This window comes from Lithobates pipiens, unplaced genomic scaffold (assembly GCF_037356315.1).
Source record: "Lithobates pipiens isolate NorthernLeopardFrog02 unplaced genomic scaffold, aLitPip1_a1.2 Scaffold_25, whole genome shotgun sequence".
Taxonomy (NCBI): Eukaryota; Metazoa; Chordata; class Amphibia; order Anura; family Ranidae; genus Lithobates; species Lithobates pipiens.
Window position 1 is genome coordinate 37,372,865 of NW_027507787.1, and position 14,142 is coordinate 37,387,006.

At 44.3% G+C, this 14,142-nt stretch overlaps 1 protein-coding gene across 2 annotated transcripts in view; it reads right to left on the minus strand.

The window, feature by feature from the left end:
• Positions 1-14,142, minus strand: part of HERC4 (HECT and RLD domain containing E3 ubiquitin protein ligase 4) — a 107,416-nt gene that overhangs the window by 53,505 nt on the left and 39,769 nt on the right. For both annotated transcript variants that reach the window (XM_077454254.1, XM_077454253.1), the window contains exons 11-13: positions 13,650-13,709; positions 11,639-11,750; positions 1,410-1,599 (exon numbers count right to left, since the gene is read on the minus strand). In XM_077454254.1, the coding sequence (XP_077310380.1) occupies positions 1,410-1,599; positions 11,639-11,750; positions 13,650-13,709 (362 nt within the window). The remainder of the gene's footprint in view (positions 1-1,409; positions 1,600-11,638; positions 11,751-13,649; positions 13,710-14,142) is intronic.

Sequence of the window (14,142 nt, forward strand, 5' to 3'; positions counted from 1 at the left end):
AGATCCTGGCTTAGGCTTATTCATTGTTGACATTGGAATATCTTCTGGGCTGGATACACCTGATGTGCACAAGGGATATATGTGATTTAGCCTTTTACAAAAACTGACAATGGCAATTTGATAAAGGCTTCAAAATCGGCCATGGGACATCAGCCTTAGGACATAAGATGCTAAATGGTGGTGGGACGAAGCATTATTTAAAAGACAGCATTTTATGACCGGATTTAATCTTTTTATGCCTCATCCCGAAGTGGCAAATTACCCTTTCTCTGCCAAAGTCTTTATGGTACATGTTGGAATGGACATTTTAGGCCTAAAAATTACCTAAAACATATTTATTTGAAAGCAGAGACACTATAAAATAAAATGGTGCCAGCTGCAATTTTTTGTGTGGACACAATATTATAATAATTATAATTATATTATAATTAACGGTTTCTCAAACCTAGTAACCTTTAGTAAAAAGAAAAATATACTAAAATTATTTTTGTGCAAATACAATATAATACAGTTTTTTTTGGTAAAATCCAAAATAGGTTTTTGGCAAGTAAATGGATACCAAAATTTGTCAAGCATTAACATCTGTTAAAAACAAAACAAAAACAAAAAACAAAAAAAAGATGTAAAACCTTAAAATTGTGCAAACTCATGGAACAGAAAAAAAATGATAGTACCCAAAATTGTCCACAGTTCATCAATTTAGAGCCAACTGTGAATGACGGCCCTAGATTTATTACTTTGATAGCACAGTGCAGATGACAGGTTCTTTTTAAAAGTAGAACCCATCAGTTTCTTTTGCAATTTTGTTGCATTTTGTTGTGTCCCATTGGAGAGATTTCCCTTTTCTTGTCCCATGGCCACAACAGGAAGTGAGAGATAAACCCTCCAAAGTGAGGGAAATCCCTGGTAGTCGCCAAGATCACCAGATCAGCTTCTTCCTCAGCCAGGCCCAGGGTAATGACAGCACCTTGAACCAGAGCATGTGGAAGTGATGGAGCGACTTTACAAAAACCTGAATCAGTTCTACAAAAATGCCAACATCCCATAAAAAAAAGGTGAAAAAACTCTGAGCTATTATAGCAGCAGGAAGTCCGTTTATGTCAGAGCTGCCGCTGACATAATCCTTACACTGAGGTAAGTGAAAGCTCATAGGAAACCTGTACTAAGAAATATGTAGGTTGCCATTGCTGACCTTCTACTAGAAATTATTGTTCTTTGGAAGTTATGCTGACTCAGTCACTAACATTATACAAAGAATTCTGACTTAATGTGTTGAATTTTGGTTCTGTGACCTAAAAAGGGTAACCAGCTAAAGACGGTCAAGAAAATAGCATTTTGCAACTGGTTTTCTCTACAAGCCTATTTTGACCTATAAAAGTGGCAGTGTGTAAGACATCTGCGATACTCACCTAGGACTTTCAATGGTACTTTCTCAAGGCTAATAATTGCTGTCCCAAATGGCACTGCCAAAGAGAAAAAATTGTTGGGATCTGTCATCAGCGGACACTCTGGTAACGTGAGGTATAATCTCAAAGCTTCAATGTCAGGTGGTGAGCTTGTTAGTTTTGGTATAAGATTTTTTTCTAAACTGGCAGCCACCTGCATGGTGAAAAAAAAAAAAAAAAAAGCAAAATGAAGCTTAATAAAATGAACAATGCTAGGGCTCAAACACGGACTTCAAAGACTGAAAAACAAGTCTTGTATACATAAAACCTTTATCTGTATGTACCATGAGATGTGACAACCTTTGCTATGTTAGCCTGCCTGGACAAGGGGAGGAGAGTAGTTCTTTCAATCACAAAAATTTATGTGCAAAAACACACATATACAGGAATTCCTGTTAAAGTCTAAGGAGCCAAAAAAAACTAAATACACTTGGAAAAATAGCTCATGTACTTTTTTTGTGTGAACAGGGACAAATCAGAAAGAATGAGATACTGCATTCTGAGTGTAGTCAGGTTTAGGGAAACAGGCCGAAATGCTCAAGTGTGAATTGCGGCCTATCAAGTCTAGACACTGCTAAAAACATGCTGTTATCAAATGTGTGGGACTGATGCATGAAATGTACACTTTTTCCAAAAACAAAAATGTTTAATTTTGCAACTGAAATAGATGAATTAGTGTTCAGCTATTACATAGTGATCACATGTAGGCAGGGGGCATCACTGAACATTATGTTTGCCTTCAGCCTGCAGATGAACACTGCCTTCTTCCAGGTGCAGTACCAAATCTTAATGTTGTAGTATCAGAATACTGTGTAAAATATATTATATACATACAGACTGTGCAACAGTTTTAGGCAGTTGTGAAGAATTGTTGTAAATTAAAAAGCCTTCAAAAATATATTTTTATCAATTTACAAAATGCAGTGAGTGAACAGAAGAAAAATCCAAATCAATAATTTGGTGTGACCAAACCAGCATCCATTCTGAGACCCCTTTCAGACTGCCAGCATTTTTCAGGCGGTACAGCGCTAAAAATAGCACCTGTATAGCGCCTGAAAAAAGCGACTCCTTTCACTCCAGCACTCAAGTGTGAAAGCCCGAGGGCTTTCACACTGGAGCGGTGCGCTGGCAGGGCGTCGCAAAAAGTCCTCTACCATTGCTCCCCATTGAAATCAATGGGGCAGCGCTGCGATACTGCCGGAAAAACCGCTGCTCTAGCGTTGTTTTTCAGGCAGATTTAACCCCTTTTTGGCCACTATCGTGGGGGGGGGGGGGCGGGTTTAAAAACCGCCCAGCTAGCAGCCGAATAGCTACGCTGAAGAATAGGATTTTTGTACTCACCGTAAAATCCTTTTTTCTGAAGTTTATTGACGGAAACAGCATCTCATCTTGACCTTAGGGTTACATCACCCCTTTAGGAGAGGACTAGGCAGAAAGTGTTAAAAACAGCAATGCTTGCACAGTACTAGGAGGGGTGGGTGCCATGTCCATCAATGAACTTCAGAGGAAAGTATTTTACGGTGAGTGCTACAATCCTATTTTCTCTTTCATTCATTGACGGACACAGCATTTCATTTTGACCTTAGGGACGTCCCCAAGCAGTGTCAAAGAAACGAGGGGTGGGAACAGCAAACAATAACTCCACCCATAACAACCAGAGCTCCTCAATGTAGAAGTTGCAACCTTACACAGCCACCTGCAAAACCTTGAGGCTGAAGCAAGCATCCGAAGATGCACTCACATCAACCTTGTAAAATTTTGTGAAAGTGTGAACGGATGCCCAGGTCACAGCCTTAAACACCTGGGAAACGGACACTCGATGTTGCAAAGCCCAAGAGGCACCAATTGTCCTGGTAGAATGTGCCGTGACAGGAAAGGGGGGTGCCCATCCCCTTGTGGCATAAGCCTGAACTACAAGCTGTCTGATCCAGAGATGGTGGCCAATGAGACCGCCAGTACCTTCTTCGGACCAGCCACCAATACAAACAGCGAGTCCGACCTCCAAAAAAGGAGCCGTAGCAGACAGATACACCCGCAGAGCCTGGACCACGTCTGAGAAATGCAAAGCCACCTCTTTGGGGTGTGATGGCCATTGACATAAGGACGGAAGCAGAATGTCCTCATTTAGATAAAAGGCCAAAACAACCTTTGGAAGAAACAAAGGCTGTGGACGCAGCACCGCCTTATTGTGAAGGATCAAGCAGGGAGACTTGCAAGACCAGGCTGCCAACTCGGACTCCATCCTGGCAGATGTAATGGCCACTAGAAAAAGTGTTTTCGAATGGTGGTTCCTGAAGCAACGAGAGCACCAGATTCAAATCCCACGGGAGGTAGAAGAAGGTACTCGCCAATGAATGCTGAAAAACACAGCCAAAGCTGATATCTGCCCCTTGATGGTGCTGAAGGTAAGTTTCTGATCCACTCCTCGCTGCAAACTGGAAATCGAGTATGTGCGCAGACACCAACCCATCGCCTCACACAGAGATGTAGGCCTTTCACGTACGATGATCAATCTTCCGAGAAGGAGGACTTCTGTGCCCTCAACATAGTGGATATTACGGAATCCGACAGACCTCGGTCCCTTAGCACCTGGCTTTTAACAGCCATGCCGTTAAAGCAAGTGACGGTAAAGCAGGATGAAGTATTGGACCTTGCGACAGAAGGTCCTCCCACATCGGCAGTCGCCAAGGAACATTCGCCACCATTCGTGCTATGTCGGCGTACCACGTAAGCTGAGGCCAATCTTTGGCAATCAGAATTACCAGGATCCCCTCGGCCTTTGCGTTTGAGTGGGGAAAAAAGCATAAATAAGTCGATAATGCCCCTGTGGAGCCATCAACGTGTCTGCTGCATCTGCCCAGGGATCCTTTGACCTGGCCACAAACCTCTGTACCTTCCGACTGAGTCAAGAAGCCAGGAAATCCACATCTGGCATGCCCCACCTTAGGCAAAGGAGCTGAAATACATCCAGCTGTAGCGACCATTCCCCTTGGTCCAGCATCTGACGACTTAGGTAGTCCGCTTGCCAGTACTCTACGCTTGGAATGTACACAGCCGATAGAGCAGGCACGCGCCGCTCTGCCCATCACAGGATGCGAGCGAGCTCCAGTGCTGCAGCCAGGCTCCTTGCTTCTCCTTGATGGTTGACATACACCATGGTTGACATATGCCCGAATTTCCAGTATGTTGATCGGCAGGTGGGATTCTTCTTGGGGCTGACTGTACGCCACAAACCCCCATGATGGAGTGCAGCGACCACTGAGCGAACTGATTCCTTAAACTTTGTACCTTCACAAAGCTGTTGAGGGCCTTGAGGTCCAGAACCGGATGGACCCCTTCCTTCTTTGGAACTACAAACAGATTGGAATAGAATCTCTGAAATCTTTCCGGCGTTGGTACAGGTACTATCACCCCGCATATGCAGAAGATCCTGTACTGCCCCAAACAGAGCCTCCTGACGAGCCAGAAGACAATGAAGGTTGGAGGGATCATAAACAAGGGGGATTTTTTTTAGGGACTTTAGGGAAGCCATGGCCGGTAGGTCACGTATTTCCATCCCTAGGGACTTTAATTGAAACCCTGACCTGGTAAGGTCAGGCATTTCCATCCCAATCTGGTTCAAAGAAAAGGGGCTAAGCAAAAGGGGAGAATGGGACTTTATATGAAGCCCAAGACTGCAAAGGGGTAATAGGTGAATCTAAGGAATTTTATTGGATACATCACAGATACAGGTATAACAATATCTGATGTACATGATAGCATGGGTATAATACATAATAAAAACAGTATAAACATACAATACTGGTAGTAATCGTAATTTAGTATACATGATAAAAGCAAATAACATAACAATATCATAATGTGATATAACAATGTGATATAATGTGATATAACAATATCATAATGTGTAAATAACATAACATACATGATAAAAGCAATGGTTGGAGGGAAAAAAATATGTTTGGCGGACAAGAAATGCTATCTTGTACCCTGAGGAAACCAGTTCAGACACACTGGTCGGAAAGTAGTGAGGTCCACCGGGCTGCCAACTCCCGAAGATGACCCCCCCACCGAGAGTCGGACGGGGGGCAAACCTTCATGCAGTAACAGAATTGCTCGCAGGCTTGTTTGGCTTGCGAAACCAGGGATGCTTTTTTCCCTCAGCTGGCACCTTGTCGGACTGGGTACGCTTACCTGCCGACCCAGGCAGATGAAAAATCCGCTTTTGAGTGGAAAAAGGAGGGTCCTTGCCTACGGCGTGGCTCCTTCCCTTTTCTGGACTGTGGGAGCAACGTACTCTTACCCCCAAGTAACATTCTTAACCACTTCAATACAGGGCACTTAAACACCTTCCCGCCCAGACCAATTTTGAGCTTTCAGCGCTGTCGCACTTTGAATGACAATTGCGCGGTCATGCTACACTGTACCCAAATGAAATTTTTTTCATTTTTTTCCCACAAATAGAGCTTTCTTTTGGTGGCATTTGATCACCTCTACGGTTTTTATTTTTTGTGCTACAAATAAAAAAATACTGAAAATTTTGAAAAAAAAATGTTTTTTGTTTTGTTTCAGTTTTTAAAACTTTGTAAATAAGTACGTTTTCTCCTTCACTGATGGGCACTGATGGGGCTACACTGATGGGCACTGATGGGGCTACACTGATGGGCACTGATGGGGCTACACTGATGGGCACTGATAAGGCGGCACTGATGGGCACCAATGAAGTGGCATTGATGGACACTGATATGTGGCACTGATGGGCGGCACGGATGGGCGGCACGGATGGGCGGCACGGATGGGCGGCACGGATGGGCGGCACGGATGGGCGGCACGGATGGGCGGCACGGATGGGCGGCACGGATGGGCGGCACGGACGGACACTGATAGGTGGCACAAATTGGCACAGATGGCCATGGATGGGCGGCACAGATGGGCCATGGATGGGCGGCACAGATGGGCATGGATGGGCGGCACAGATGGGCATGGATGGGCGGCACAGATGGGCATGGATGGGCGGCACAGATGGGCATGGATGGGCGGCACAGATGGGCATGGATGGGCGGCACAGATGGGCATGGATGGGCGGCACAGATGGGCATGGATGGGCGGCACAGATGGGCATGGATGGGCGGCACAGGTGGGCATGGATAGGCGGCACAGGTGGGCATGGATAGGCGGCACAGGTGGGCATGGATAGGCGGCACAGGTGGGCATGGATAGGCGGCACAGGTGGGCATGGATAGGCGGCACAGGTGGGCACTCATAGGCGGCACAGGTGGGCACTCATAGGCGGCACAGGTGGGCACTCATAGGCGGCATTGGTGTTATACTATAGTAATGGATGCCAATCAGTGCCAAACAATAATGCATGCCAATCAGTGATGCCCATTGTGGGCACTGATTGGCATCCATTATGGGCACTGATTGGCATCCATTGTGCTGACTGGCATCACTGGTGGTCTAGGGAGGATTACCTTTTCCCTGGTGGTCTGGTGGCGTCCCTGGTGGTCCAGTGTGGGCATCCTCGGGGGGGCTGTGCTGATAATCGATCAGCACAGACCCCCCCTGTCAGAGGAGCAGCCGATCGGCTCTCCTCTACCTCGCGTCTGACAGACGCGAGTGAGGGAAAGCCGATCACCGGCTCTTCCCATTTACACTGTGATCAGCCGTGATTGGACACGGCTGATCACGTGGTAAAGAGTCTCCGTCGGAGACTCTTTACCGAGATCGTAGTTGCCGGGTGTCAGACTGACACCCCGCAACAACGATCGCCGCGATGTGCGCCCCCGAGGGCGCGCAGTGGCTCATAATCCTGATCACGTCATATGACGTCCGGTCAGGATTATGCAACCACTTTGCAGCCGTCAATTGCCTATAGGGCGGGCGGCAAGTGGTTAATAATGTCATCCAGTGAGGCTCTCAAATAGCCTCTCTCCCTGGAAGGGCAAGTCCACCAGTGCTTTCTTAGATGCCTGGTCCGCAGACCAGCATTTCAGCCAAATCAGGCGATGTAGCACTACTGCTGATACTGATACTGAGACTCTAGAAAGAAAGGGGGCCGCATCTAAGGCCGCATCACAGACATACTTAAGGCCCTGCACCAACTGGTCCGCCAACTCCACGCAGACCGGGGAAGCCTGTTCTCCATCTCACGGTGCAACAATTTAGCCCATTCAGTAAGGGTCTACGACACCAGGGCCGTGGCTAACACTGGCCACAATTCTGACCCCACCACTGTAAAAATGGATCACCTTTTCCTGCGCTGACCCGGACACGGAGTCATCCTCACTGGTCCTAGTCCGCATCCTCATATCAGAACAGGGGCCGCCTGTAATAGCAGGGCCCGCGTCTGAATCAGAGCTTTCCCCAGAAGACGTGGGGGGTATTTTTACCCCTTGCTCCCGCACGCCGCTCCATCCTGGCAACAAAGGCCTCCAGGACCGCCGATAGAGCGTCCATAGGCACTGCAGGTCCAGGGGAACCTGTTGCCATAACAAGGATGTCTGGGAAAGAAGCGCTGACTCAAACTCGCCTATCACCACTTAGGCACCTAAGGCAAGTCACACAAAAAGTCGACCCTCCTAGCTGCCACAGACTGAGGGCCACCCTGCAGGACTTACCACCCTGACCCAGGTACTGTGCTGTGCCGTCTTCTCTCCCCTGTGTCATCCACGAGGTGTGTGTGTGGAAAGCATGCTGTTCTAGAAGGAAACAAGCACCCAGCGCTAGAGGCAAAACTACCAGAAGCTACTAGAAAAATAGCCACCAGCCGCCTCAGTAAAAACGTCTGAGGGCGCCAAGAAAATGGCTGTCGAAATACTAGAAAATGGCTGAAAGGCAAAAAACTATTTGTGGCTACAAAAAAATAACAGCGGTCTCAGGAAAAAGACCGCGGAGCACGCGGCGGCCTCCCCACGTCACACACAGCACAAACACCCCACTGTGGCCCAGAAACATGGAAGAGGACGAGTGGACCCCCAACATCAAGCGCAGCACCCTGCCAGGACCCAGAGAATCCCCCCGGAGGACCCCCAGCTAGGTACATGCACTGCACCCCTAGTCGACCTCCCAGGGAATGCCCAGCTGCTCCATCCTGCCGAGACAGGTGGAACCATACTTGTCCCTCCTGCAGGGACTGCTGGAAGCATTCCACAGACAGACCCTTTACCCGAGCAGTACGGGGTGGCTGCCGGCCACGAAAAACACTGACACAGACAGCAGTAGCCCGGTTATGTGTGTGCCCCGGAGCATATAGCTCACCGGCCGCCCCTGGATTAGACTAGGCATGTCGTGGCCGACACAGTGTGTAGCTAGGGCCTGCTCATGCTCGATGGCCAGGCTGGGGAGACTACAAGGATCTATATTATCCAGCCTGTCACCCAGCCCAGCTGTTGATTGTAGATCACAGGAATCAAAAATTCTGAAATAAGAAAAAATTCCCAGCACCAATGGTCCCACCGGGAGCCTGGTCCTTCTACACTAGGCAGAAAAAAACTGAGCTGCTGGATGCAGTGTGAGGGGTTATAGCCAGTAGGACTGCCCCCTGGGCTTTACTGTGCAAGTGTTGCTGTTTTTAACACTTTCTGCCTAGTCCTCTCCTAAAGGGGCGATATAACCCTAAGGTCAAGATGATGCTGTGTCCGTCAATGAACAAAAGAGAAATAGCGCCGCTTTCTGCCGACACACCCCGCCCCCCGTACGGCTGGTTGTGAAAGGGGTCTTACACTTGCACAAAGTCAGGGATTTTGAAAGATTAGAGTCAGGTGTATGATTAACCAAATATATCAAGCACGTGCTAATGATCATTAATTTCATATATAGGTTGAAACACCATCAATAACGGAAACAGCTGTCCAGAAGGCTTAAAAGAACAGCCAAATCCTGCTACTAAGGTGAGGTTGTGGAAGACAGTTACATGTCACAGGTGATACACTATGGCAAGACTAAGCACAGGAACAAGACACAAGGTAGTTATACTGAATCACCAAGGTCTCTTCCAGGCAAAGATTTCAAAGCAGACTGAGGGTTTCGGGACATGTTGTTCAAGCTCTTTTGAAAAAGCACAAAGAAATTGTGCAACGTTGAGGGCCACAGACACAGTGGATGGCCAAAGAAACTTTATGTAGCAAACGACAGGCACATCATCCTTACTTCCCCGACATCAGAAGTCCAGCAATGGTAAATTGTGGCTCCTGCGCTAATAACCAAAGTAATTAAATAAAGCAAATGCTGCACACACCATATGAGCCAAACCAAATCTCATATAAAGTGCATAGATAAGAAGTATAAATGGTGCTGCGCTTTTACCAAAAGAAAATATAATACGTTTTTAGGAAAATAAGTTGCATCTGACCTCTTATCAAAGAATAGTGCAAAAATTACATAATACCTCTAACGATATATGTAAACATATAAACAATATATATTTATAAAGTGCAAGCGTGCAAAAAAAGGATAAATATAAAGTGCACAGCGTGAATAAATAAATTGCTACTATAAATATAATGTGAACTATATGTCATGGTATATATCCCAATAATTATGAAGGAAACAGTATCATATCCAGTGCAAAATAATTTTATATGACAAACAGTTCTTGATGGATTACTGAAAGTGATTCATCCGTGCCAAACCCAGTGCCACAAAAAAACATCCAAATGTTCACCAACTAGTGTGTGGATTACACAATTACCTTACAGCTGTAAGGCAAACAGCATGAATGGTAACTCCTAAGATGGATGAAAGGGAGAAGACACACAGACCACCGTCCAGTTCCTCTAATAACAGTCCACAATGGGTTTGGCACGGATGAATCACTTTCAGTAATCCATCAAGAACTGTTTATTGTTTGTCATATAAAATTATTTTGCACTGGATATGATACTGTTTCCTTCATAATTATTGGGATATATAACACAACATATATTTCACACTATATTTATAGTAGCAATTTATTTATTCACGCTGTGCACTTTATATTTATCCTTTTTTTTTTGCACGCTTGCACTTTATAAATATATATTGTTTATATGTTTACATATATCGTTAGAGGTATTATGTAATTTTTGCACTATTCTTTGATAAGAGGTCAGATGCGATTATTTTCCTAAAATTTTTTATTATATTTTCTTTTGGTAAAAGCGCAGCACCATTTATAGATGTCCAGCAATGCCATCACCACAGAACTGGCAGAAACCAGTGAGACCCCGGTACACCCATCTACTGTCCGGAGAAGTCTGGCCTAAAGTGGTCTCTATGGAAGGAATGCAGCCAAAAAGCCATAACTCCAACATGTAAAAAAAGGCTAGATAAACAAAATTATGCATGAAAACAAGGAATTGGGGTGCAGAAAAATGACAGCAGGTTCTCTGGACTGATGAGTCAAAATTTTTTATATTTGGCTGCAGCAGGAGGCAGTTTGTTTGCAGAGGGGCTGGTGAGCGGTATAATAAGGAGTGTCTTGCAGGCAACAGTGAAGCATGGAGGAGGTTTCTGGCAAGTTTGGGGCTGCATTTCTGCAAATGGACTGGAAGATTTGGTCAGGATCAATGGTGTTCTCAATGCAGAGAGCCCTTATCTCAACATCATTGAGTCTGTCTAGGAATACATTAAGAGACAGAAGGATTTGGGGGAGCCTACATCCACAGAAGACCTGTGGGTTAGCTCTCCAAGATATGTAGAATAGCTTGCCGAACATCTTGCCATGTTCCTTTAAAAAAACTGTGTGCAAGTGTACCTAGAAGAATGTATGCAGTTTTAAAGGCAAAAGGGTGGTCACATCAAATATGGATTTTATTTGGATTTCTCTTCTGTTCTGTGCACAGCACAATATAAAAAAATTATATACACACACACACACACACACACACACACACACACACGTGTGTGTGCAATAAATTATGTGTATTATATAGTATGCGTATTATATTATATATACACACACACACACCTATAGCTATCTATAAGATAGATATAGCTATATTTATCTATATATAGAAATAGAATTGATTTTAATAAAAAACTGTACCAAAAAAGTCTTTCATTAAAATGTTTAAAAACTATTTATAGAAGTATTGTTGGGTTAATCAACACGTCGACACTGCTAAACTTGGCCAGGAAATCCAGAAATCGATGACTCCAGCTTAGCCTGTCTTGTAATACACAATACACAGTGGTGTTTGGTTGAGTCTAACCTGTTGTATGGTTTGTGGCTGGGCTGAATCCAGCAGCTTGTGAAAAAGAAGTCTTGCAGAATTCATATCTATCCCTGAGAATTTTGCACATGTTCTAAAATGGTCATTATTACTGCAAAAGAAAAAATTATAAGTCATGAAACCACAGCTGAAAAAAAAACAAGGCAAGCAAAACAGGACAATGAGGACCTACGGTAAGCATTCAGATTTCAGTGATCCGTACTTTGCATAAGATGAATTCTGACTTGTCACTTAAGATTACTGCACGTTGCACAGTGCTGTATTTAAGTTGACCTATCAGATATAATACTTATACATTTGCTACTCTGTCGCTGTATTCATTATCATAAAAAAATGTAAGGAATACAGTAAATCCTTAAATGCACCTCTGATCCTTGGTGCACGCATGGCCTATACTCCCTTGTCTCCAATAGAAAGTCCACCTGCAACTTTTTATCCTGTTAATGGAAATTCCATTTAAATTAATGTAGCCATGTCAGGGAATGGACAATTAATATTTCTAATGTCAGATATTTCAGACTGCGTTTACAAGTTAAAATTATTTTTTTTTGCTAGAAAACGTACTTAGAACTCCCAAACATTATATATTTTTTTTCTAACACCCTAGAGAATAAAATGGTGGTCGTTGCAATACTTTCTGTCACACCGTATTTGTTCAGCGTTCTCATAAGCCCACTTTTTTTTGGAAAAAATACACTTTTTTTTTTAAATTGTGGAATGGCAACAAACTTTTACCCTTAAAAATCTCCATAGACAACATTTAAAAATGTCTACAGGTTACCAGTTTTAAGTTACAAAGGAGCTCTAGGGTCAGAATTATTGCTCTCGCTCTAATGATCACGGCGATACCTCACATGTGTAGTTTTAACACCGTTTTCGTACTGGTCTTTCTTCTGCACGGGAGCTTGTCAAAACGGGGCACTTTACTATTTTTTTTTTTCTCATTTCACTTTTTAGTTTGACACTGTCCTTTTAAAACTAAAGTTTGGGTTACTTTTATTCCTATTACAAGGAATGTAAACATCCTTTGTAGTAGAAAAAAAGCATGACAGGACCTCTTAAATACGAGATCAAAAAGACAGATATTTACACTATAATGCAATAAAAAAAAATCTCCTATAACAGCATTGGGCAGAAGTGACGTTTGACGTCTCTCCTGCCAGTCAATGCTATGGAGCCAAGTGGGGGGCCATCTTCCTCTCACTCGGCAGCCAGCCTAACCACGAGAGAGGACCTTACTGTCTCCGCAGCTAACGGCAGCTCCAGTAAGTGGCGGAGACCACCGGAATGCGAGGGGGGGGTCCTCTCCCGCCACCGATAAAAGTGATCACGCTGCAAATCCCTCAGAGACCACTTTTAGCTGAAAGCGGACCGCCCACTGAAGAGAATACCGGGGTAATGGCAGCTATCTGCTGCCATAACAATGGTATTCCTCTTCAAACAGCCGACGTATAAACGATGGTGGGCAGTCTGCAAGTGGTTAAAGTACACGTGAACCTTTACCTTGTAAAAACAACCCATCCCGTTTAAAATAGAAATGGAAAGCAAACATTTATGTGTATTTATATAAATACCTTTTCTTTCCTTTTTTCATAAGTAATCAAATAATCTATGTTCTCAGCTCTGCACAAGGGACTTTGAGAGGTGGGAGTGGAGAAACAGCAATACACAGATCTTGCCTGGGAATAGCTGCACGGTGGTGGGGGGGGCACGTGTGTGCACTAGTCTTGGCCATTGGAGCACAGTCAGAAAATCGACCCTGCTGGGATGGTTCTGCTCTCCTGCTGAGTGTAGTCAGTTTGAAATAAGAAAGCAGGGGGACTGGCAGGTTCATCAGGTATTGCACAATAAGGATAAACATGATCCAACATACACATCAGGAATATGCAATGTTGCAGTAACATTCTTTAACACATGCAGTGCAGTACTTTTCTTCCGATATACAGCATAAACAACTTTTAAAATGATTGAACGGATTAGACCTTTTTACCTGTTCGATAAAAAGCTTCCATTCAGACAGGCAGCAGATGAAAACACTTTGTCGATTTCACTGTCAAAACAAAATCCCAAGAAATTAATTTAAACAAAAATCAAGCAAGCCTCAAGTTGCTGAGTTACTTTTGCCAAAGTATCACTAGGAGCAACTAATTTTCTTCTACATGCCCTGATCTTCATTGGATTGTGAGCTTGGAGCCTGTTTATCTGGCATCGGAATGGGCTGCACTAAACATTTTTGACTTCAGTTCACTGATCCACTCTCTACTGACTCAACCAGAAAATGCTGAAGCCTTAGCACATCTAGATGCAAAGATATAGCATCACACTTATAGGAATAGGGCGAGTGCTGGACTAGGAGACGCATTGGGGTTTATTTGCTAAAACTGTAGAGTACAAATAATGCTCATTTCTCCCTAGAAACCAATCAGCTTCCAGGTTTTATTGCCAAAGCTTAATTGAACAAGTTGAGGCTAGAAGCTGATTGG